This window comes from Paroedura picta, chromosome 3, assembly GCF_049243985.1.
Source record: "Paroedura picta isolate Pp20150507F chromosome 3, Ppicta_v3.0, whole genome shotgun sequence".
NCBI lineage: Eukaryota > Metazoa > Chordata > Lepidosauria > Squamata > Gekkonidae > Paroedura > Paroedura picta.
The window spans coordinates 13,797,729-13,820,212 of NC_135371.1; the positions used below are offsets into that span (position 1 = coordinate 13,797,729).

General features: G+C 47.0%; 3 protein-coding genes and 2 non-coding genes across 6 annotated transcripts; 3 read left to right on the top strand and 2 right to left on the bottom strand.

The window, feature by feature from the left end:
* The first annotated feature begins 415 nt into the window (after positions 1 to 415).
* LOC143831607 (histone H1.5-like) lies at positions 416 to 2,864 on the top strand. The gene has a single exon (XM_077324720.1). The coding sequence runs from the start codon at positions 1,458 to 1,460 to the stop codon at positions 2,073 to 2,075; it is 618 nt and encodes a 205-aa protein (XP_077180835.1). The 5' UTR covers positions 416 to 1,457; the 3' UTR covers positions 2,076 to 2,864.
* Positions 2,865 to 4,627: 1,763 nt separating this feature from the next.
* On the bottom strand, positions 4,628 to 11,353 carry LOC143831603 (vespryn-like). Of its 2 annotated transcripts, none has more exons than XM_077324712.1 (4): positions 11,201 to 11,353; positions 9,226 to 9,316; positions 6,761 to 6,856; positions 4,628 to 5,974 (listed from the first exon to the last, which is right to left on the bottom strand). In XM_077324712.1, the coding sequence occupies exons 1-4, from the start codon at positions 11,237 to 11,239 to the stop codon at positions 5,484 to 5,486; spliced, it is 717 nt and encodes a 238-aa protein (XP_077180827.1). In that variant the 5' UTR covers positions 11,240 to 11,353; the 3' UTR covers positions 4,628 to 5,483. The 2 variants fall into 2 exon arrangements, with proteins under 2 accessions (XP_077180827.1, XP_077180828.1); XM_077324713.1 differs by lacking the exon at positions 11,201 to 11,353 and adding an exon at positions 10,326 to 10,458.
* A 4,419-nt stretch (positions 11,354 to 15,772) lies between these two features.
* Positions 15,773 to 15,845, bottom strand: TRNAV-CAC (transfer RNA valine (anticodon CAC)). The gene has a single exon. It is a non-coding gene; the product is annotated as a tRNA-Val (tRNA).
* Positions 15,846 to 16,812: 967 nt separating this feature from the next.
* On the top strand, positions 16,813 to 16,885 carry TRNAK-CUU (transfer RNA lysine (anticodon CUU)). The gene has a single exon. It is a non-coding gene; the product is annotated as a tRNA-Lys (tRNA).
* Positions 16,886 to 17,688: 803 nt separating this feature from the next.
* LOC143831599 (uncharacterized) lies at positions 17,689 to 21,682 on the top strand. The gene is made up of 2 exons (XM_077324707.1): positions 17,689 to 17,840; positions 18,964 to 21,682. Exons 1-2 carry the CDS (start codon positions 17,831 to 17,833, stop codon positions 20,091 to 20,093), a joined length of 1,140 nt encoding a protein of 379 aa, XP_077180822.1. The 5' UTR covers positions 17,689 to 17,830; the 3' UTR covers positions 20,094 to 21,682.
* The last annotated feature ends 802 nt before the right edge of the window (positions 21,683 to 22,484 follow it).

The following is a 22,484-nucleotide window of genomic DNA, read 5'->3' on the forward strand; positions in this document are numbered from 1 at the left end:
TGTTCTCCCAGAGCAGCGCGCTCAGCCTCCCACCCTCCCTCCTCGCAAGGGTGCCTGTGGTGGGGAGAGGAAGCCGCTTTGGGACTCCTTCGGGTAGTGAAAAGTGGGGCATAAAAAAAGAGCTGCTCTCCTCCTTGTAGTCCGCCTTTCCCGGCGAGGTTACAGAAGAGGAGCCATAAAACGGCGTAAAACCAGCAGGAACCGGGAAGCTGGACGAGGACGACAGAAGAGACGAGCGGCGCGAGGATCCTCCCGGGTGTGAAGAAGGAGGAGAAGCCCCGAGTCCTCGATTCCGCAGCGGGGAGGCCAGAGGCTCACGCCCGGTGACCAGGCGCCGGTGTCCGCGGGGAAAAGGGCTTCCAGCCGGCTGCCCCCGCCCGCCCTCCCTCCCTCCCTCCCTCCCGCTCCGAGCTCGCTCTCCCTGCTGGCCGCCGCAGCCGGCCGCTGGGGGGGACTCCGAAGACTGAAGGCGCCTCCGGAATTCGATTCGGTTTCTCCCGACCGGCGGCGTTAACGGACGGAGAGGCCCCCGCTGATCCCGGAGATCGCCCCAGTTCGGCCTCCGCCGCGGGCTGCTATTCCCGTGCGCTGCCCCCGTAGGCCCTCCTCCCCGCAGGCCTCCTGGCAGCCGTGGGGCACTTTGGCATTTGGATTCTTGTATTCTAAAAAGTGGTACTTGGGAGAAATGTTAAAATGTAAGATTCTAAATTCCTAAATTCATAACATTTTATGCTGGATGCTTCGGGAAGGGCGGACTAGAAACCCGGATCATAAATGAAGTTAAACCTCAGCGCAGAGGCGAGGGCGAGAGGGCGGCGGAGGGAGCCCGGCAGCGTCTGCCCACTGGTCGAGAGCCCCGGCTGGCCGCCCGGAGGGTCCCGATCCGAGCACAACGCGCGCCGCTTGGCCGGCCGGCCCTGAGGAAGGTCCTTCGACCAGGGGGCAGAGCTGCGGCGCCTTTCGGTCGTCCTCGGGCTCCGGTTTAAAACGGGGTAACCGTCGAAGTGGACCGCTGCGGATCTAGACCCCGGGCGGCCTTCTTCCAAAATAAACGGGTTCCATTTCCTCCGTCCCAAATTCAACAAAATCTCGTGAGCCCGTCAAGACTGGCGTCCGTTTCCGCAGGCGCTTTCTCCGGCCACGGCCCGCTTCGCCAGGCGGAGGACGCGCTGAAGGCCGCCTTAGGCGATTTGAAAATGGCGCGCGGCCTCTGCTAACGCCACTCCCTCTTTTCCCGCCCAAATCCTTCAAGCCGCCTCAGTTGTCACGCGGAATACTAAGGGGAAGCCTTCGTGATAGAAAGGATGTCCCGCCGTAAGGTCGGACCAGATTGAAAGCGCCAGAGCTAAGGTCCGCTTCCCTTGCTATAAAAAGGGGCTAAAAGTATAGAGTGGCTCCTTTGCACCGGCCTTGGCGGTCCACCTGAGTCTGTGTGGCGCGTTCCCGAAAGGGCGCTAATGGACGCTGCGGGAGATGCGTGGCCCGAGAGGGTGGCCAACGGGGAGTGCCCAGGCGGCGTCCCCCTTTCCGAAGCGGGCGCTTCTGGCGCCAGTCCTGCTTCCCCGGAGCCCCAGGCGCGAGGGCCGCGGCGCGCTTCCCGCCTGGCAACGAAACCGGCCTACCCGCTGCCGCAGCGGATCCTGCAGGCCTTCGAGGAGTGCGGGGCGGGAAAGGGGCTCTCGCTGGCCGACCTCCGGAAGCGGCTGGCCGAGGCGGGCTGCCCCGTGCCCAGGCGCAACAGCCGCCTCCAGCGGGAGCTGAACGGCCTCGTCTCCCACGGCTTGCTCGCCCGGGCGGCCGGTCCCGGCGGCGCCTCGGGCCTCTTCCGAATGCGCCGGCAGACGAAGCGAGCGGGCCAGGCCGAGCCCGGAGGGAAAGCGAAGCCCGCGGCTGCCAAGAGCTCCCGGGAAGCGCCAAAGAAGACCCAGAAGAAGAAGCCGCCGCCCGGGAACAAGCCCAAGAGGAGCGTGCAAAGGAGAGCTGCCCCCAACCCCGGGAAGAAGAAGCGGCTCGATAACAACCGGGCAGGATCGCGCAGGAACCTCTCGGCGAAGAAGGGCCCGAGAAGACAATGAAGCTGCAGTCAACTCAAGCAGCCGCTTTATGCGCCAAAAGGCTCTTTTAAGAGCCACGCAAGACTCCTGAGAGAACTGGCAACACGGACACGCTCCTAGTTCCCTTAGCACATTTGCCCCCCAGGTGACAAGCAATGCAAGCCGTTAACAGTAAAATATATGCACGAGGAAGTTAAAGAGTTAAAGCTTAAGGCAAGCCTAGGTTTGTGGTGATATTTGATTTGGTGATTTTAATTTGAAATATACGGAGGACTCAACGGTTTGGAAACACCCCCCTCCTTATTTATTTTTACTCATGCAGCATTGGTGAGGCTTGCTAGGAAGAGTTTCTGCTAAGAGGAAAATTCATGAAGGGAGAGACGAACCTCTCCTTGTGAATATTTTCCACTGCTATGGTCATTTCCTCCATGCTACACATTACTGTAGACTTCCTGAGATTAACCAAGGCTGCTGCGAAAATTTTGTCCCAATGTTTTGGAATCTTCAGCGAACTTCCTTACAGCTGGTCCTCTTCAGCCTTTCGCAGATGAACAAAACGGCTCCATTTCCCCTGCTTTGCTTGTCTTGCAGATTTTTAAAATATTGATAACAATTCTGTCAAGTGATCTTTCTCTTCTGATTGGCTAAGAGAAAAATGTTGGGGGGGTGTCGGACCTGAGGGTAAACAGCGTAGAGTGTCTCTTGCCTGGATGGTTCATTCCAGCCCCACCAATCAAGTCTTTGCATTGTGGTCCATATGAAATAAATAAAAATCGAAGCAAATCCTATACCCCGCGGGTTTCAGTGAAAGGATGAAGCCGCATTTCTTTTAACTTCCATTGAAACTACGTGGGTTGGATCATGGTTTTATCTTCCAGGTTAAGGGAGGCGTTTATACTGTGAAGGGAATGCAGCAATAGCCAGATCAGATCACTTTGGAAAATCACTAAAGCAGGGGTAGTCAAATTGTGGCCCTCCAGATGTCCATGGACTACAATTCCCATGATCCCCTGCCAGTGCTTGCAGGTGCTCATGGGAATTGTAGTCCATGGACATCTGGAGGGCCTCGGTTTGACTACCCCTGCAAGGATGGAAGAGTGGGTAGGTGAATTTAGGGTCTCACGCCCTGCTTCATGAAGTGAAGGGAGAAACTGGAACCTCGTGTGCAACTATTTTCCACTGCCATGGTTGTTTCCTCCACACTTTACACATGACTATAGACCAGCCTTTCTCAACCAGGGTTTTGTGTCACCCTGGGGCTTCTTGACAGCCCTGGAAGGGTTTCCTGAATGGGTGGGAGTTCACTTTTTAATAGATTTTTTAAATTCGTTGGACACTTCTTGGGTGATATGACCATGTATGTAATGGTCATATCAACCTGCCCACCCCAAATGGCTGTTCATGGGCTTGGAGGGGGTAGAAAGGAGAGGGGCCAACCATATTCTGTCTCATTGCGCCATTTCTGGGGTTTCTCGAAGCCTGAAGAATGCTTCAGGGGCTTTTCAGCAGTAAAAAAAAAGTTGAGAAAGACCGCTGTGGACTTTCTGAGATTAATTAAGGCTGCTGCAAAAATTTTGCCAAACCTTTTGTAATCTTCAGCCAGAACTTGTGAGCTTCCTTAAAGCCTGTCCTGTTCTGCCTTCCACAGATGAGCAAGCGGTCCCATTTTCCTTGCTTTGCTTGTCTTGCAGATATTTAAAATATTGAGAACATTTCTGTCAAGTTATCTTTCTTATGCTGATTGGCTAAGAGAAACATTGGGGGGGGGTGAGTCACAGCTTTTCCCCACCACCAATCTACCCTTTGCACAGTAGTCAATATGAAATAAAAAATGAAAATAATAGTAAAATCATAACCCCAATAGGTTTCAGAGGAAGGATTAAGCATGTGTTTATTTCAGCTCCCAATGAAATTCCTTGGGATGGAGCGTTGCCTTATCTTCCAGGTTAGGCGAGGCATTTATACTGTGAAGGGAATGCAGCAGCCTAAGAAACACAAGTATCTTGTCAGAGAAAGTTAAACTTGAAAATGCAGCCCATTTTAAGGAAAGTGCCAGACTGCAGCTGTCTTGGGCGGGGGAGGGGGGTAGAAGGAAAAAGACAAAACAAAAACGGAACCTGTGTGCCTGCCTTGTTTTTAAACATTAAAACTTTTGAAATTGAAACACCGTCTTAAATAGAACTATGAAGCTGAACTCTTTTAATCGCATGACGTGTGAGCCCAGCATGAGATGCCTGAATAGAACTGCTACCTCTGCTCTTTTAAGAACACGTGAAGCAGCTCTAGAAAAGACCTTTGCGGGTTTCAGAATTCCCTCTGCCCCAGCCACTGGGGATTTCTTTCCTGGCTGTAATGCAGCAATAGCCAGATTAGAGTTCCCTCTTTTGGAGTAGTTGTTTATTTATATATTTATTTATATACCACGCCTCTCTGACTTTTTGTATTGGGGCGGTGAACAATAGGTCAAATTGCATTTCAACAATAAAACCATAAAAATGCAACATCGTAAGTCCAAATGTGTAAGGTAGGCTTCTCTGCCCAGGGCCACCCCACTATACAAACCACCAAGGCCATGCAAGTCAAAAGATGTGCTTTATTTCTGTAATGACATAAGGCAGACAGGGAGGGGAAATAGGAAGGAAAGGTAACAAAATGCCATTAAAAAGCCATAAAAATGGCTGTCTTTCAATTCAGAGTCTGCAAATTGACCTTTCTTTGTCAGTGTTCTGTCTGGAATAACCTCATTTGTAAATTTGAATTTAAGGGGGGGGAAATCCAAGGTGAAGCAGGAAAAAAGTGGTTTTCAGCTATCTGTTTATTAAGAATGACCATTTATCTCATATCACAGACACAAGATCACTGCCAGAAATGCAGTCTCACAAACATGCCTACAAAGGGTATCCATTCTAAGTAACTGAAGGAGGTAGATAAGAACCCCTACAGCAGTAAGGAGTTTTAAAGCTGCAAGAGAGATAGAGTGCAAGCTTTTCTTTCTTAGCTTTTCAATCTAGACTTGCTTGCTGGTTAATCATGGTGCATACTGATTGGGGGGGGTGTTACAATGATCAGGTATGCATATAGGGAGGATGCAAGGAGGTGAACAAGACTCAGAAGCACATAAACCAGGATTTACAGGGCACAAACAGATGGTAGACTGAACATCTTTCAAGGCACGGACCACGTTTTGAAAAGACCCAGCTTGATATTACGTATGCCTCAAATCACACTTGGCTGCAGGACTTTTTCCTCCGTGGACACTGCTGTGGCTTTTATTTATTACTGCTCTATCATTTTTGTAAAGGAATTCTCTTCTTATAGTTTCTGGTCTTTTGATCATTCTTGATGTTTTAGTATGCTATGAATGCTAGATTTTATATTTCTACTATAAGGATTTTAAATGTTTTTTTTAAAGTAATACAAATGATCAGTTCACTGTCTTAATTTGAGATGAACACCTCGACGCATATAGAAGAAAGGAAACACTTTTTCCCCGTTGAAAGAAGCTTTTTTCAGAATCGCTTTGTGCCCTGTGTAGAAGGCCACAGTGCCTTCTTCATAATCCAGAAATACCCCAATGATCCCAGGGGGTAGGGAATGTGTGCAGGAACGAGTTTCCAGTGCCCGAAGCCACCAGCGGCCCTCTTGCCAAATGCCCTCCTTTGGAGAAAGCCCAAGATTTCCCTTCCTGTCCACACTCTCCAGGGCCACCCCCACGGCCCACTCCCTTTGGTCTCCGTACTCCACCTCCCAGTAATGCTTCCCAGATGTGAACCCGGGGAGGCCCAGCACAGCAGGAGTTCTACTGAATCGTTGAGGATTCTCCAGCACAGCTTTGGATCTACCTCTTGATTTCACATAGGTCCTTTTTTCAGATACCACAAGCCGTCGATATGCTGTGTTGGGATCAAAAGTCACTTTGGCTGTGGGGCAAAGAGAGAGAAAGGATTGCAGAGTTAGAGGCAAGATCAAATTCTTGGAGGGGACGATCCAATCAACCAAGTCCTCACCCAGAACTCTCTCTGTCTCTGTCTGTCTCTGTCTCTGTCTCTCTCTGTCTCTCTCTCCATCCATCCATCCATCCATCCATCTGTCCATCCCTTTCAGCTCAGGGCGGTTTACACTGTCACTCTCATAAAGCAATGCAGTACAATGAACATCTTGATTCAAATACAAAACATAGTTAACAGGGAGAAACTTGGGTCATGATTATGGCAATATTGACCTAAGCTCCAACTTCCATGCTGTTTGAAGGCTACACCTCCTCCTTTTTCATTCTGACACCTGTGCCTTTAACAGCAGCATGGCAATGCATAATGCATGCACACACTCACACACTCACACACAAACACACCGTAATCCCATACAGGGATGGAGGATAGTTTTCCCTGTTGAACAAGTTGCTGCTCCGTGAAAATTTCCTCGCTCTCCTTTTGTTTCTGCCTTTTCTCCCTCACTGCTCCTTATGTCTGGAGCTCTGTGTTCTCTCCGTGGGCTGGGGCCATGGCTCAGGGACAGACCATCTATTTTGCGTGCAGAAAGTCCACGGTCCGGCAAATGGAGCAGGTCATCAGTGACATAAAAGACCCCAGAAACTCCATGCCTTCCCAAGCAGGGGCTCTACCACTGAGCCACAGACCTAAGTGTTTAGTAGCAAGACTTCTTCTGTTGCATCCCACCCCCCCCCCCGCCCCCATCATACCCCTTACTTCTGTAGTTTTTCCGCAGGAATGCAGCCGGGACCTGTTTGGAGCCTTCACACCCAGCAAGAAGACACAGCGATAGCCAGAGGATGAAGGAGAGCCCTGAGCAGGGGCAGAGAAGAGCCAGCAATGAAAAACCTCATATGTGAGCCTAAGGTGGCTCCAGTAACACTTGTTGATTTAATTAATTCATTTATATGCCCCCTCTCTAGAGAACTGCCTCTGACAGCTCACAAAGTTGCTTTAAAAGCAATAAATATGAAAGAAGCCAGGGCATTAAAAACAGCATAAAACCAGGTAGGGTTGCCAGCTATGGGTTGGGAAATATCTGGAGGCTTTGGGGGTGGAGCCAGTAATGGGAAGAGGGATTTGATGTGGGGCGGAACCTCAATGGAGTAGAATGCTATGGAGCCCACCCTCTAAAGCAGCCATTTCCTCCAGGGGAGGTGACCTCTGTTGCCTGGAGATCGATTGTTAAATCAGGGCATCCCCTGGTCCCACCTGTGGACTGGCATCCTTATTCAGCCGTGTAAAACGATTTGCATAAACTACTCCTCTGGCTTGAAACTGACTGTACTATATTGCTCAATTAAAATCCTGGGGGTGAGGAAGGGCCTTGGCCTGGTGCCTAGAGGACAGTAAGGAAGGGCCAGGAAAGCCTGAAGAAGGAAGCCCCTCCAAAGGGGGCGCCTCCAGGCAGTGGGACAGAGAGCAGAGCCTGGGGAGATGGAACTTTCCATGGCAGGCTGAATTTCTGAATTTCTGAGATCTGAACACAATGGAAAAATGGGCAAATGAGAACAAGATGCAATTTAATACAGATAAGTGTAAAGTTTTGCATCTGGGTCAGAAAAATGAAAAGCATGCCTACTGGATGGGGGATACGCTTCTAAGTAACACTGTGTGTGAATGAGAACTTGGGGTACTTGTGGATTGTAAACTAAACATGAGCAGGCAGTGTGATGCAGCGGTAAAAAAGACAAATGCCATTTTGGGCTGTGTCAACAGGGGCATCACATCAAAATCACAAGATGTCATAGTCCCATTGTATACGGCCCTGGTCAGACCACACCTGGAGTACTGTGTGCAGTTCTGGAGGCCTCACTTCAAGAAGGACGTAGATAAAATTGAAAGGGTTCAGAGGAGAGCAACCAGGATGATCTGGGGCGAAGGGACCAAGCCCTATGAAGATAGGTTGAACTTGGGAATGTTCAGCCTGGAGAAAAGGAGGTTGAGAGGAGACATGATAGCCCTCTTTAAGTATTTGAAAGGTTGTCACTTGGAGGAGGGCAGGAGGCTGTTCCCGTTGGCTGCAGAGGAAAGGACGCGCAGTAATGGGTTTAAACTACAAGTACAACAATATAGGCTAGATATCAGGAAAAAAATTTTCACAGTCAGAGTAGTTCAGCAGTGGAATAGGCTGCCTAAGGAGGTGGTGAGCTCCCCCTCACTGGCAGTCTTCAAGCAAAGGTTGGATGCACACTTTTCTTGGATGCTTTAGGATGCTTAGGGCTGATCCTGCGTTGAGCAGGGGGCTGGACTAGATGGCCTGTATGGCCCCTTCCAACTCTATGATTCTGTGATTCTTAATGAGAAAACTGGGTGGGCAGAAGCTGGGGCCCCTCTGGCCTTTAGACCTCATGGTGAGATTGGAGCTCATTGGAAGAGTTTCAGGGGGCTCTTCAGGGGGCTCTCTTCAGCGGGCTCTCTGAGACAACAATTAGGGTTGCCAACTGCCTGGAAAAAAATGTTCTGCCCTGTTAATACAGCCTTAATGTATGGGAATAGGGAGCTTAAGGGATTCATGGCATGGGAGTGAATCGCATCACCGGGCAAATCACATCCATAATCAAGCTACTGTTAAAGGCACAGTTTTCCCTCACTGCCCTTGTCAATCATGACTGCCATAGAACCAGGTGGGGCTTCAAGGAAATTCATGGAACCACTGGTGAATTCCTCATAACCAGCAAAACAACTATCACCTTGCTGTCATGCTCGTGTGTTTTACTGTTTGTGTACTTTTATAATTACGAGGGCTACCTGTGCTCCTCAGTCACAGCAGAAATAAACAGGAGTCTTATGACACCTTAGAGACTCACAACATACATTTTTATGGACTAGAGGTCCTGAAAGGGAGACATCAACTAATAATTTTTTTAAGTTCAGATGCTGCCTTCCTTAAATAACAGCTCCCTTTGCTCTTTGGGACACCTGCTTGCGCTTATCTCCGCAGTTCAAGAAGGATTTCTTAACCACATCATTTTCCTATTCAAGTGCTTGTTCTTTCCCCGTGTCTGATGTTACTTCCTGTTGCATACCTAGCAGTGACGTAATGGCACCGCATGATGCTTCTGGATACACAACTTCAAGTGATCTTACGGCATCCTGCTCCTGGTAAATAGGAACAGTTAAACACCCTAGAACGTACACGCATTTGGGGAGAGAGTCACACAGCGTCTTCTTATTGTTACCTTTGAGCGTCCAAAGGCCGGAGTTGGTCAATGGGACATCCAAGAAGCGAAGAAGTGAGTCCACAGAACAGGGCATAGTGAGAAATTCTTCCTGGACGACAGAGAAGCAAAGATATGCGGATCCGACCCACAACACCCTCCTCAATCCTTATAGGTTGATTCCAACGTTCCAGTTTTATGTTGGGGATTAGAACAATAAGCACCCTGGCTATCTCGGGATGGCCAGTTCCTCAGGGATTCTATCTCAGGGATGTATTTTGTAGAAATCAAATCTCCCACCCTGCCCCTGACTACATTTCTCTGATGGATGGGGGCCTGCCATGAGGCTATTTAATTATTTCTTTCCACAATGGGGGAATCGCCCATCGTTAATCACTAACCTTAACAATTTTATTCCCCCTATGCTTTTGTGAACCACGAGTGAAGCCATAGGACCGCTTTGTCATTCTAGCAAGGATTTAGCATGTGCAAAATAAATTAATTAGAAAGTTAGAATCATAGAATTGGAAAGTCATCTAGTCCAACAGAGCCCTGCCAGGCACATTTAAACTTGTAGGCACATTTGAACGATGCAGGGATACTCCAACTATGAGGGAGGAGGGTGTGCTGAGGTCCACACTAGAGCAACTTGTTGATTTGGGGGATGGAGCCTGGGGAGGACAGGGACCTCATGGGGTACAAGGCCACAGAGTTCACCCTCCAAAGCATCCATTTTCTCCAAGGGAATTGATTTCTAGTCTGGAGAGGAGCTGTAATTCTGGGGGATCCCTTCCTTCTTCCGTCATCCATAGATGGAGCCACTGAAGAGAAGGCAGAAATAGCCCTGGTCTGTCTGGGAGTCTGCTCCCGCAGGAATATTTGCTTGGATTCAGTTTAAAGACTTGTTTTTGGTAGGTTTTGATTCCTTTTTTGCGAGTCAGTTTTTGGCTTTCAAAAAGGACAACCATGTAACAAATAATTCCCCCTTTTTTCTCTTTACCGCCTCATCCCAGGCAGAGGAAGAAACAGGCTGCAAGTAGCCAAGTCTGAACCACAAACAGCCTCTGAATCCCTGCGAAGAAGATGGGCCCCATGAAGCAGCTTTTTAAAGAAAAACTGACCTCATGTCATGTTTTTTAGCCCCTTGACAATTCAAGTAGACTAGTCGGGGCTTCCAGACAGCCTATCTCATCTTAACATATGCTACAAGCTGCACAAATGAAGCAGCCAGGCTAGACAAAGCAGCCCTAAAGAGACAGAGGGCACTGGGTTGATTCCTCAGAGCACATGATCTTGCTGCGCTTGAATGCTGCAGTAAACATTAGCTGTAGAAGAAGAAGAAGAAGAAGAAGAAGAATTGGTTCTTATATGCTGCTTTTCCCTACCCGAAGGAGGCTCAAAGTGGCTTACAGTCGCCTTCCCTTTTCTCTCCCCACAACAGACACCCTGTGGGGTAGGTGAGGCTGAGAGAGCCCTGATATCACTGCCCAGTCAGAACAGTTTTATCAGTGCTGTGATGGTCACCCAGCTGGCTGCATGTGGGGGAGTGCAGAATCAGACCCGGCATGCCAGATTAGAAATCTGCACTCCTAACCACTACACCAAACTGGCTCAGGGATGACCCAGCTAAGGTTGCCAGGCTCCAAGTGGAGCCAGAAATTCTCCAAAATTACAGTTAACTTCCAGACTACAATAATCAGTTCCCCTAAAGAAAATGTCAACTGCTGAGGGAGGACTTTATGGTATCATCTCATTATTTTGTCCTTCCCCAAATTCTACCTTTCCAGGCTCCGGTCACAACTTTCCAGGAATTTTTCAGCCATTCGGTAGCAGCCCTGGACACCACACAGATTTGACTGCCATTTCACTGCCTTTAGGTAGCTCTATAGTTCCAGGGAGTAAGCAGCCCCCACTGCTGAAACTCCTAGGTCAAGATATCTGTTGGGGTCTTAAAACCTTGCTATACAATTTACCTAAATGCCAAAAATAAACCCACCTTTTCCAAGATGCACCAGGATAGTTCCTGGCAGACCATAAGATTAGCAGTGAATTTCAAACATTGACTGCTTAAACTAAAAGTCTTCCTTGCACCTCCTACAAGTTCTGATGCTCCGTGCACACAGATTACTCATTGTTCTGGTTCATCAAACCCAGTTGTGTGGGATGAGTCTGCACTTAGTATACCTTTACAGTTATCACATCCTGAAGCTTACAACTCTCAGAAGAACGGTGCTTTTCCTCTCGGTGCCCACGTGGCCATCCTGTCTCAGGACACTTTGCTTCCGGTGTGCTGCAGTTCATTTACTTCTCTGGCTGTCCCCAAACATTTTGTTCCTTCGCAGTCTTCCCCTATTCCATGGATGAGTTGTAGAAAGTAAAACCTGCAGAAGGGGATGATATTCTCCCCTCCCCCACCCCCCAAAAATGACCACGGTCAGGTAAACAACAGCAGAGAATGTGTAACTGGCCCATGTTAACCCAGAAATCTTTGTAGGTAGATCAGAGGGTCTGAACCTCTGTCTCCTACACCCCAGTCCCCACTCTATGCTTCCCCTTCCAGCGCACAGAATCAGCAGTTTGTCGGGCTCTGTGCTAAGGATGGAGACATGCTGGCAGGTCTTTCTATTGATTTTACAGATTATGAGATTCAGGAGGTTTAGAAGTGTATAGAAAAGATCCTGTGCAACCTAGAGACATCAAGCCTTCACAAGTCACCCAGCACAAACTTTCCATGCACATTCAAACTGGCTCTGCTGAATGAAAATGTTTACATAACTTCAAAGCAACAGCTTAGAGAGATTATAAAGGAGCATCCAAGGGAAGTCCTCTGCAATATTTACATATCTAGCTTTCACAGGATCCATTTTATACATTTGACAGATGCTGGTTCAGGAGGGTAGATAGGGTACAGGGGGGGAAATCAGACCCCATTGTCCTATTAAGAAGCTTAATTTAAAAAATGTCATTTAAGTTTTGTTAAAATGAAATGACTGTACAGGTCAAAATAAGCCCAGCTGTTATAGGGGTTAAATCGATATTTATTTATTTTAGATTTTCAGAGTATAAAATTATGCAAATGCAGCAGTTCATTTACTCCGAATGTTCTGTTCTATCATGATCTTCTCTTCTTTCATGTATCAGTTGTAGCGAGCGGATTAATATGCAAAATTTGAAGTAGTTGGTAGACATCCAATAACCAGGAATAGACAGAACGTTCTTTTGCTTCTAGTTCTTTTGCTTCTAGATATCAATCATCTGGTTTAAGGATTAACAACATCAGGGAAGAACATTTGAGTGAGTTTGTTCATGAGAGTTTGTTCATATCCAGTTTTTTCAAGTGAGGCTTTTAATAATATTTGGTCACAAGCATGGTAACTGTACTGTGTGGGAATACTGTCAATACGGGATTAATTCAAAATGTATTACTGTTTTGTTCGAAATACTGTCTCTGAACCTCACAAGAACTCACTACATCCGGGAGAGAGATTCAGGTGGGTAGCTGTATTGGTCTGAAGCAATAGAACAAAGTCTGAGTCCAGGGGTACCTTTAAGAGCAACAAAGCTTAGTTCTGGGTATAAGCTTTCATGTGCATGCAAGATATGTTGGAACCGACTTCCTCTGCCAGGCTGCTGACTGGCTCTCTCCATAGATTCCCCTTCCCTAATTCTCAGATCCTTGGGCCATCTGGTTTCCTATCATATTCTGACTCAATGTGTTAAGTTGTAAACTCTTTAAAGATAAGGAATGCATCCTGTAAGATCACAGACTGTAGGAACAAATGGCATGGGGGCAGGCTGGACTATATCTGCTTCAAAGGTTTGTATCTTGTCAGCTTTAGCAACAAAGCATCCAATGTAACCATTAGTAATCTCTCCAAATAAACTACTACATTTTTTCCTAAGACTCAGAATTTGCCTTCCTAGGGAGAATTGCCACAGAACATTAGAAAAACAGATCTCATTGGTTCCAAATTCCCAGTTGAAACATTTATTCTTTAAGTAATGAGCAGACAGTGGTTTAGTTAAAACCTTTATTTAGAATCAATCTAATTATTATTGAACTGATTAGATAAGCACTTCCCACCCAATTCAGATTTATTATTATCGTGGTCATAGTCCAATCACAGATAAAATCTAGAGTCTGAAGCAATCATCACAAAATAATTACAGACTAAGACATATTAAATAGTACAGGATACAATATAAAATAGCTATAATACCTAAAATGTGGTTTTAAAATAATTTCCAACCCTCCATCTCATTTGGAGTATTTACTACAAAAGTGATACACATAGGTGCAAAAATTTGCTACTTGTCTCATTGTATGAGGGTCTTCAAGTGATGATAATTTACCAAAACAGATCTTATCCAGACAACCTGATAGCATTGTTAGGAGGGAGAGAGAATCTTATCACTCTGCATGTTGTAGAAGGAACCGCAAAAATAAATACAAGCTCTAATTGCCCCACCTCTCCTGTTGCACACGAACAAAGTCTCTCTAAATATTGGAGTTTTAAATATTTACCTTCTAAGATGGCCAACAGCAGTGCTGATCATCTACCTAAGATGAATGCATATTTGACATGCTGAGCATCAAGCTGAAAAAGGTACATCGCTGGAGCCATTGCATATCTGGACTTAGTGGGCAGCACCAGTATAGAGAACATAGTAGCTTGTGTATGCTTGTTCTGGGCCATCAAGTTACTTCTGATTTGTGGCAACCCTAGGAATTAACATCTTCCAAAACATCATATCATTAATATTGCTCAAGTCTTGCAAATGGAGGGTCATGACTTCCATGATTAAGTCAATCTTGCAATCTATCTCACTTGGGGTCCTCCTCTTTTGCTGCTACCTTCAGCTTTCCCTAGCATGATTGTCTTTTCCAGTGACTCTTATCATATAACTTGACTAAAGTATGATAGCCTCAGTTTTAATTTTTTTTCCTCACTTCAGATAAGAATGAAATTTTAGGGCTCTTGGAAATCTACTATTTTTTTGCATAAAACAAGGGGGAAACTGTTGAAGCATTTAAAATTATATCAAAAATAATTTAAAATATTGATATTATTAGGGTGGGAAGGGTCCTCCAAAGCAAAAATCTCGAGGGCCCACAAAAGCCATAATGATACCCTGTTCCTAAGCATGCCATGGTGCTTTCCGAGTGAGTAGCAAGATTGTTCATGAGATTTATCTGGGCAGAAGGCCAATTATTAACTCATTCTCACAGTGAACAATAGATTTTATAGGCCATACAGATGTTGTTGACACCTTGAAGGGAACAGTATCCCTATCATAGTTCTGTATGACTAGGGCTGGCCCGAGCTGACTGCAGTGTACAATCTGCCCATTCCTTATCTGTAAGCTGACAGGCAGCTAATATATACCACACATACACTTTCTCACTCTCTCTACTATTCTCTTCTGATCTAGAGGTCTTCAGTAGTGTTTATCAGACATAACTGGGAATATGGGGAAGGAAGGAAGAATGCAGACCAGAGAGGGCTGGTACATTAGCTACAAAGGTGACTATTCTTTTGTCAGTTTCCCTAACACTCATGAGCTGAAGTATATTTTTTATTTATCATACGGCAGAGTTAAGCACAGAAAGCCTATAATAGTATAAAAATATGTAGCCAAGTAGGTATAACAGTTATGCAGAAAGCCTGACGCTGACACGCCTGTGACACGTGGAATATAGTTTGGCCGGCCGCACCACGATGGCCTTCGAGACCTGTTATTTTGCCCCATTTAAACGACAGGTTTACACAACTTCCAGCGCTTGTTCATATTCAACAACTCCAAAGTATTGGTTCAGCTTAAGGTTCCCAAAGTATAGACAAGCAATGATTGCAGATCTAGCTCGCCTCCTCAGGGTGTAGCCTGGGTAAAGCTAAAGAGCAGGACCTGCCACACAATTGTAGGATCTCCTGGCTACACTGCACACATGGAAACAAGCCTGAACTTCAGGATATGAGTACATTTTCAACTCTAGAATCAGCTAGTAATTTAGAAATAAGGATATCTACTGAGTTCTCTGACCGCTATTGTATCAGAGGTTTAATCCATTTCTGTCTTGCCTTATTATAACAGGGACATTGAAGCAGAAGATATCTTGCAGGTGCAAGAGCACCTACCCCGCAGTTGCAAAATTTATCTGAGAACAGCATGCTCAATGTGCAGAAACCACAGAATGTAATCTATTGATTCTTGAGAGCATCACTTGTCTTTAATTTTGGATCCTTACACTCAGCAAATACTTTGGAATTGTAACGTTTGGGGGAATATTCTTATGAGGGGAAAAACAAACCATATTTATATAATAAATACACACAGATGAGGGTGGCATTTGACTATGGTTGGTGTTATGGTTGTATATTTTGAATGTTGAAACTTGACTAATTTCAAGGCAGCCAAATTCTTTGTCATGTATAAAAGACATCCAGAGAAAAAAACTTTCTTCAAAAATTGTTACGTTGACCTCAAGCCATTAATATGAAACAGATTTTCAAAATAACGGGACAGGAGAAAGAAAACGAAGAGAATTGGGGAAAAAAACAATCAGGGCTGTTTCTGCCCGGTTTCGAACCGGGGACCTTTCGCGTGTGAGGCGAACGTGATAACCACTACACTACAGAAACCAGCTGGCTGCTTCTTTTTCCATCTAGCTTACAACACTCTCAAAAGCGAGACATAAACTTGACATCTGTTTTAGTCGGGGCTTGCCTTGCTTTTTACTGTCGCAATTAGTTCGGCTCAATAGAAAAGACCCCAGAACAATAAAAAGATGCCTGAAATTGGGAGAAGCTGGAACTAAACTGTGTTATAGGATTTACGTCCTCTTGGAGCGCTGCCAACAGGCACCTAGATGGCATAGATGAAGGAACAGTGTTGAATGTGGCCAACAGGTGATCGCTAGCGCCCTGAAATGTCCCGCAGCCTCGCAGGCATCCCCGGCTTCAGGAGACTGGAGTGGGCTCCTAGTTCCGGGAAGGAGCAGATTGTTATGCCCCGGACAAGTTTTGAGTCGCTGCAAAGACCCGGCAGACCATCCGCCTCGATGATCCCCAATGCATTCTCTCCCAAATGCATTCGCTCTTTTGACACGTGTCACGATCTTGCAATGCACGATGCTCCATTCGTGTTCAGGCGTGAAGAACGGGGGTCGATTCGCACCATTAAAGCCGCTTAACTCCAACGAGACACTCTCCGGAGAGGCCAGAAGCCCCTGAGGTGCTCTCAGACCAAGGCTTCCTTTACGATCGTTGTTCTTCCTTCCTATTCCTAGCGCCGGGGGTCAAACTTACCAAACGTCGTGAAATTGGGCGATCCGGGAGGCCGCATGGCGCGATCGGAGAAACGGATTGCAATTCGACGGGGCCGTTTCAGACGCCTCCCGAAGAGAAAGCCACTAAACACCAGTTGGCACCATCGATCCCCAAGTGTCGTGTGCCTTATTTTGGAGTCTACTTTCAATTCAGGCAAGGAACCGAGGGAGGAGCCATAAAGAGTCGCGGTAGCAATTTGATCGCTGAGTAACGCACAAGTCATCGAAGGGAATGGAAAGCGCTTGTTAACAGGAGTGATTAGAATAGCCGGGAAGCAGCCGCCCGGCTAGCTCAGTCGGTAGAGCATGAGACTCTTAATCTCAGGGTCGTGGGTTCGAGCCCCACGTTGGGCGCAGAATATTTTTCATGACTTCTTCGATACCTAGCAGTGGTTGCTCCAACCGCAGGACAAAAATAATAAAGCCCGAACAAACCAAGGGACCTGTCAACTAACTGAACCTTAAGCCGTGCATGGTGTGTTTTCTTCGTCATGTTTGGTACTCTTGGCCTCGGCTTCTGCCCTAAAACCTAAACAGGCTTTTTGGGACTGAAGAAAACATTATTTAATCTTTCTTTGATCATTGCAGATTACCGAAGCAGAAGAACTAAGTTTTGAGTCCAGTGGTCCCTATAACGTCTTTTGTCTGTTGACCATCTAATTCTTGTACTGTGCATACTGCACCCCCACCGCTCTTTGGTACTCTGGTTGGATGCGACGCTTTCCAGGAGAAGGGCAATTGGCTCCAGGGCTCAGTCCACCAAGACGGAGCCCCGAGGCATGTGGAGGTCATGGGCAGTGCTTTTCACAGAGTGAAGCGTGAAACCCACCTGAGCTCCCATCCAGGTATTAAGGCAGGCACTGTAACTTTCAACAGTGCAGGGGTAGTCAACCTCTGGTCCTCCAGATATCCATGGACTACAATTCCCATGAGCCCCTGCCAACAAATGCTGGCAGGGGCTCATGGCAATTGTAGTCCATGGACATCTGGAGGACCACAGGTTGATTGTCCCTGATCCCGCACTATCATCCTCATCAGTGGGAAGCCGGGTTGGTCTGAAGCAGCAGATCAAATCCAGACTCCAGCTCCTGCCACCCGGGACTATAGTTCCCAGAAGGCTTTGCGTTAGCATTCCCAGCTTTTCCCCCTCGCTAGCCGGACTACATTTCCCAGAATGCGTCGCGTGGGCAGCACAAAAGGCCACAGGAATTCGGTCCGAGTCTGACTCCGAAATGGGTGTTTGTCCCGCCGCGTCTCGCCCCGGTTTCTTGTCCGGCTGAAATCCGTGCAGAGACGGAAATGGACCCCGGTGGGTGCTGCAGACGGGGCTTGGGCGGGGGGGGGGGGGGCTGCCTCCCTGAGAAGCCCATAAATAAGGGTCCTTGGAGCACTCTGCCTGCGGGGCCGAGGTTGGGGGAGAACTGGTGGCTTCATATGGGCGGGGGGGGGGGTCCCCAAACTGTGTTTCCTGAAATGCATATAAGGCTCCTCCAGTCTCCTGGGCGCTTGAGCAAGAAGGCAGCCTTTCACGTGCTCTGTCTCTTTGTTTACTTTCTCCTCGAAGGGAGAGCGAGACTCCAAATGTTCCTTGCTCCCCTTAGGCAGCTGCTGCTTGGCCCAGGTGGCCTCTTCCCCACCCTGGAGCCTGCTGGACCGGCCCCTCTTCCCTCGAGGCCTCTCCTTTCGCCTGTGCCGAGCTCACCCCCAGAATGGGTCACTAGAGGGCTGGATCGTGGCCGAACCTGCTGTTCTTTCCCAAAAGAGGCCAGGGATGTGGCAGTCTGCGTAGATAGAACCATGACAGCCTGAGGGCAGCATCCAAAAAGCTTGCCTGTATTGCCAAAATCATTTCAACCTGTGCACATCTGGAATGTATATTGTGTGTGCATGTATTTATTTATCTGGCTTATGGGATGCTCTAAAACCCCAGGTAGCAGCCTTGGGGAGGGAGCTTTCTTTAGCTACAGTGAAATGACAAGCTGATCTGGGGATGGGGGTGGAAATCTGTGTCCATAGTCATAGTGTCATGTCTCTTGCATTGTAAATTTTATTCTGCCCTTATTAGCCACTATCCTAGCAAGGATGTGTGCCTAAGGGCCTTGCATGCTTTTGCATGTTATTTGCACTGCACTCTGTCCTGTGGCTGAAAAAACGCTGGCAGGGGCTCATGGGAATTGTAGTCCATGAACATCTGGAGGACCACAGGTTGACTACCCCTGATCTAGTCCAACCCCCTGCACTATGCAGAACACTCACAACCCTATCGCTCATCCACTGTATCCTGCCACCACCTTAAGCCCTCCCAAACCCTGTTACTGTAAGGGGGCCCCTTTTTTTAGTTTTCACTCAACCCCTCTTCCCACTCGCAGTGTTTCAGATGAATGTTGGCCTTACGGTGATGAATGCTGATGAAAGGGTCTTTCTTCCGGTAGGGGAAGACTGGATCAAGAGTGAAAATGAAGAGGTAGCCCCCCAGCAACTGGATCACGAGCCAGGGGATCCCGACACGCCATCCAAGACGCTATGGGAGCAGAGTGAAGACCTCCTGGATTCTGAGCAGCCCAAAGGCCCCGAGAGGGACTTGGGGATTCCTCAGGATACGTTCTCCAGGGACATCTGTTTTGACTATGAGAACAGCGCCGGGAGGGTCTACCCGAATGACAGGCCCTTCAAGTGTGACGTTTGCGAAAAGAGCTTCCGTCACAGTTCCAGCCTGCTTACCCACCGGCGGCTCCATACAGGGGAAAAACCTTACAAATGCACGGACTGCGGGAAAAGCTTTAACACCAGCTCGGCCCTCATAGTACACCGCAGGATCCATACCGGGGAGAAATCGTACGTGTGCTCAGATTGCGGGCGGTGCTTCAGCGAAGGCTCGGTGCTCATCAAGCACTGGAGAATCCACACGGGGGAAAAGCCTTACAAGTGCTCCATATGCGGGAGGGGCTTCCGCCAGAGCTCGCAACTCCGTGCCCACGAGAGGACCCACACGGGCGAAAAGCCCTACGAGTGCCAGGACTGCGGAAAATGTTTCAGCACCAGTTCGAACCTCTCAGCCCACCAGAGGACCCACACTGGAGAGAAGCCCTACATATGCACGGAGTGTGACCGGCGCTTCGGCCACAAGTCTCATCTCATCTCCCACCAGAAAACCCACACGGAAAAACTGCACGCTTGTCCCGACTGCCCTGCGAGCTTCCGCATGGTCCACCAGCTCCTGGTCCACCGCAAATCCCACCAGGAGGAGAGGCGCTACAAATGCCTGCTCTGCGGGAAGACCTTCAGCTACAGCTCAGCCCTCCTTGCCCATCAGAGGATGCACACGGGGGACAGGCCTTTCAAGTGCCTGGAATGTGGGAGGAGTTTCATTCGGAATTCGGACTTGAACAAGCACCAAAGAATCCACACGGGCGAGAAGCCCTATGAATGTCCCGAGTGCGGGAAGAGGTTTAATCAGAGCTCACACCTGGTCAGCCACCGGAGAGTCCACTTTAAAAACGCCGCAAAAAATTCTGGTGTGAACTCTGCCGCTCCGGTGCAGCAAGAGACAGAATCTTTCTGAAGGTCCACTTCATCTCCCCACTCTAAACAGCTGTTTTTTTTAAATAAGTTATTTAATAAGCATGCAGAATGGGTGTATTCCATGCTTTTAAACAAATCAAAATTCTGCACCAAAGTAATTCATATTACCTATCAAGGAAAGATTATTTTGGCCGGCATCCCTTATGCAAATTAAATTTGCATATTTTTTAGATGATTTGTTGTTTGTGCAAGTCACGCTGAAGGGAAAAGAGCTATGTGAGTAGTGAAAGCTTCACTTTCTGAACAGTGAACACACATGAAGCTGCCTTATTTTTGGCTTATCAAGTTTTCTTCGTTTTTCACTTGGGAAACGTAGCTGGTAAGTTAGAGCTAAAAAGCAAAAAGACATTTTTGTTAAAGCAGGATGCAGAATGTTTTGATGATCTTCAGAGGCACCGAGAAACGAAGAAGCTGGTTTGAATCCAATTGGACTTATTTTCCATAGGTTTATTTTTATGGACTTCTAGCCATTCACTTCCAAAGAGAGAAGTGTTTCCACCCCATAATAATCATGCTCCATTAAAGTACTCACCTCTATCTTAAGAATAGGGTAACGAAAAAACAGCTGTATTTTTTAAAAGAATAATAAATGGCTATCTTTATCATCAGCCATAAAGAAATGAGAGATTAACTGGAAAGTATAATTTGTTTCCTTCCCCTTTGAAATACATTTATAAGGCAATTCTTAAAGAATTAGGCCCAGTAATGATTTCTACTGAAGGTACTCATGTACAGAGTCCTTTGGGGGGGTGTAATCTTTTATCTAATAACTGACTTCTCTTCAGAGCTGCAGAAAATAAAGAACAACCCAGTTTCAAAATTATAAATCCAGTCTTGGAAAATGTTGCTGCAGAGTTTTGCTATTGCATCCAGAAGGATGTAACTTGCAGCCCAGATACTTAACCTGGTTTTGAAACATGCTGGAGAAGGCAGCTGTGTTAGTCCACAGTAGAAAAGCCAGATGCAAGTCCAGGAGCACCTCAGAGACCAAGAAGAGGTTCAGGGTAGAAGGCTTTGAGAATCAAAGCAGGATAGCTGATGAAGGGAACTTTGGACTTGAAGGGTGCGACTGGACTTGAATCTAGCTATTTTTAAATATGCAACTTTTCCAATATTTTGGAGAAATGTTCATCTGGGACTGCAGCCCCTTCACTGTGAATACAGCTGTCGAGTATTTCTGGAACCCAAGCATCACTGGTGGATTTTTTGTTGTTCAGGATTCTCATGACAGAACCCTGTTACATTTCCTTATTATTTTGCCAGATGAGGGTCAGTAACAAAGAATTTAGGGAATATATCATTTTTCAGAGCATCAAACATTGCCTTTCATCTATCTGAAATGTAGGCGTTCTTCCATTCTGCTTAAAACACTGTGATTATTCTGTCTGTGTGCTGCAAAGCTACATAATGGCATGTGCCATTAAATTAACGGACCTGGTCACCTAAAATCATGCTGTGAGTGACTGTTAATAGTTTTAAAAGCATACATGGCTTAAAGCTCTTGTCGAACATGCCTTGGCTCTTGTATGATAACATTAAAATCAAGGGGTTAATTCCCACCAGTATTTACGTACAGTCTCATTACATTCCTTGCCTCAGCATGGCCTACGTCCTTTGCTTTTGTATACAGGAATCTCACGGTTCCAGTCATAGCCTTTTGGTGGTCAAAAGGCAACCTGCCTTTACCAGTGGAAAAGCTGGTAGGCTGAAACCCAAGAACCTCTTGAGCCAGATCAGTCCCAGTAGCTTCAGCAGTAAGCAAATTTGGGATTGCAACATTGCAGCACAATCCTGTTCATTTTCATTCAGAAATAAATCTCACTAAGTTCAAAGAGGATTGTATCAAGGTCTGTCTGATGATATGCAGTACTGGCACTGACTTTAGATAAGCAGGGTTGTGTCTGCATTGGATTTAACCCTTTTGCAATTCTGTGCACTTGGCTGCAGTGAATGAGTTCAGATCTCCTGGGCCGGATGGTGCGCCTCCCAGAGTGGTCAAATAATTTTCTGGAGAGCATGCTGAACCTTTGTCCATCATCTTTAGAACCTCTTGGAGGACTGGGGAGGTGCCAGAAGACTGGAGAAGAGCAAATGTTATCCCAGTCTTCAAAAATAGGGAGGAGAAATGACCTGGGAAACTACAGGCCAGTGGGTTTGACCTCAATTCCAGGGAAGGTAATGGAGCAGATTTTAAAGGGGGAAATCTGCAGACACCTGAAGGAGAGTTGATCTGGGGAAGTCAGCACGGATTTGTCTCCGACAGGTCTTGCCAGACCAAACAGGTTTTCTTTGACGGAGTGATAGGTTTACTAGATCGTGAAAACTCAGTTGATATTATTTGGATTTCAGTAAAACTTTTGACAAGGTTCTC

Excerpts from the sequence above, each read along its gene's own strand:
- LOC143831603 (XM_077324712.1), bottom strand. The coding sequence starts at position 11,239 with ATGGTCTGCCAGGAACTATCCTGGTGCATCTTGGAAAAG. Across the intron at positions 6,857-9,225 it reads CGGCCTTTGGACGCTCAAAG|GGCTCTCCTTCATCCTCTGG; the intron begins GTAACAATAAGA and ends GCCCCTGCTCAG. Across the intron at positions 5,975-6,760 it reads CCTGCGGAAAAACTACAGAA|CCAAAGTGACTTTTGATCCC; the intron begins GTAAGGGGTATG and ends TTTGCCCCACAG.
- LOC143831607 (XM_077324720.1), top strand. The coding sequence starts at position 1,458 with ATGGACGCTGCGGGAGATGCGTGGCCCGAGAGGGTGGCCAACGGGGAG.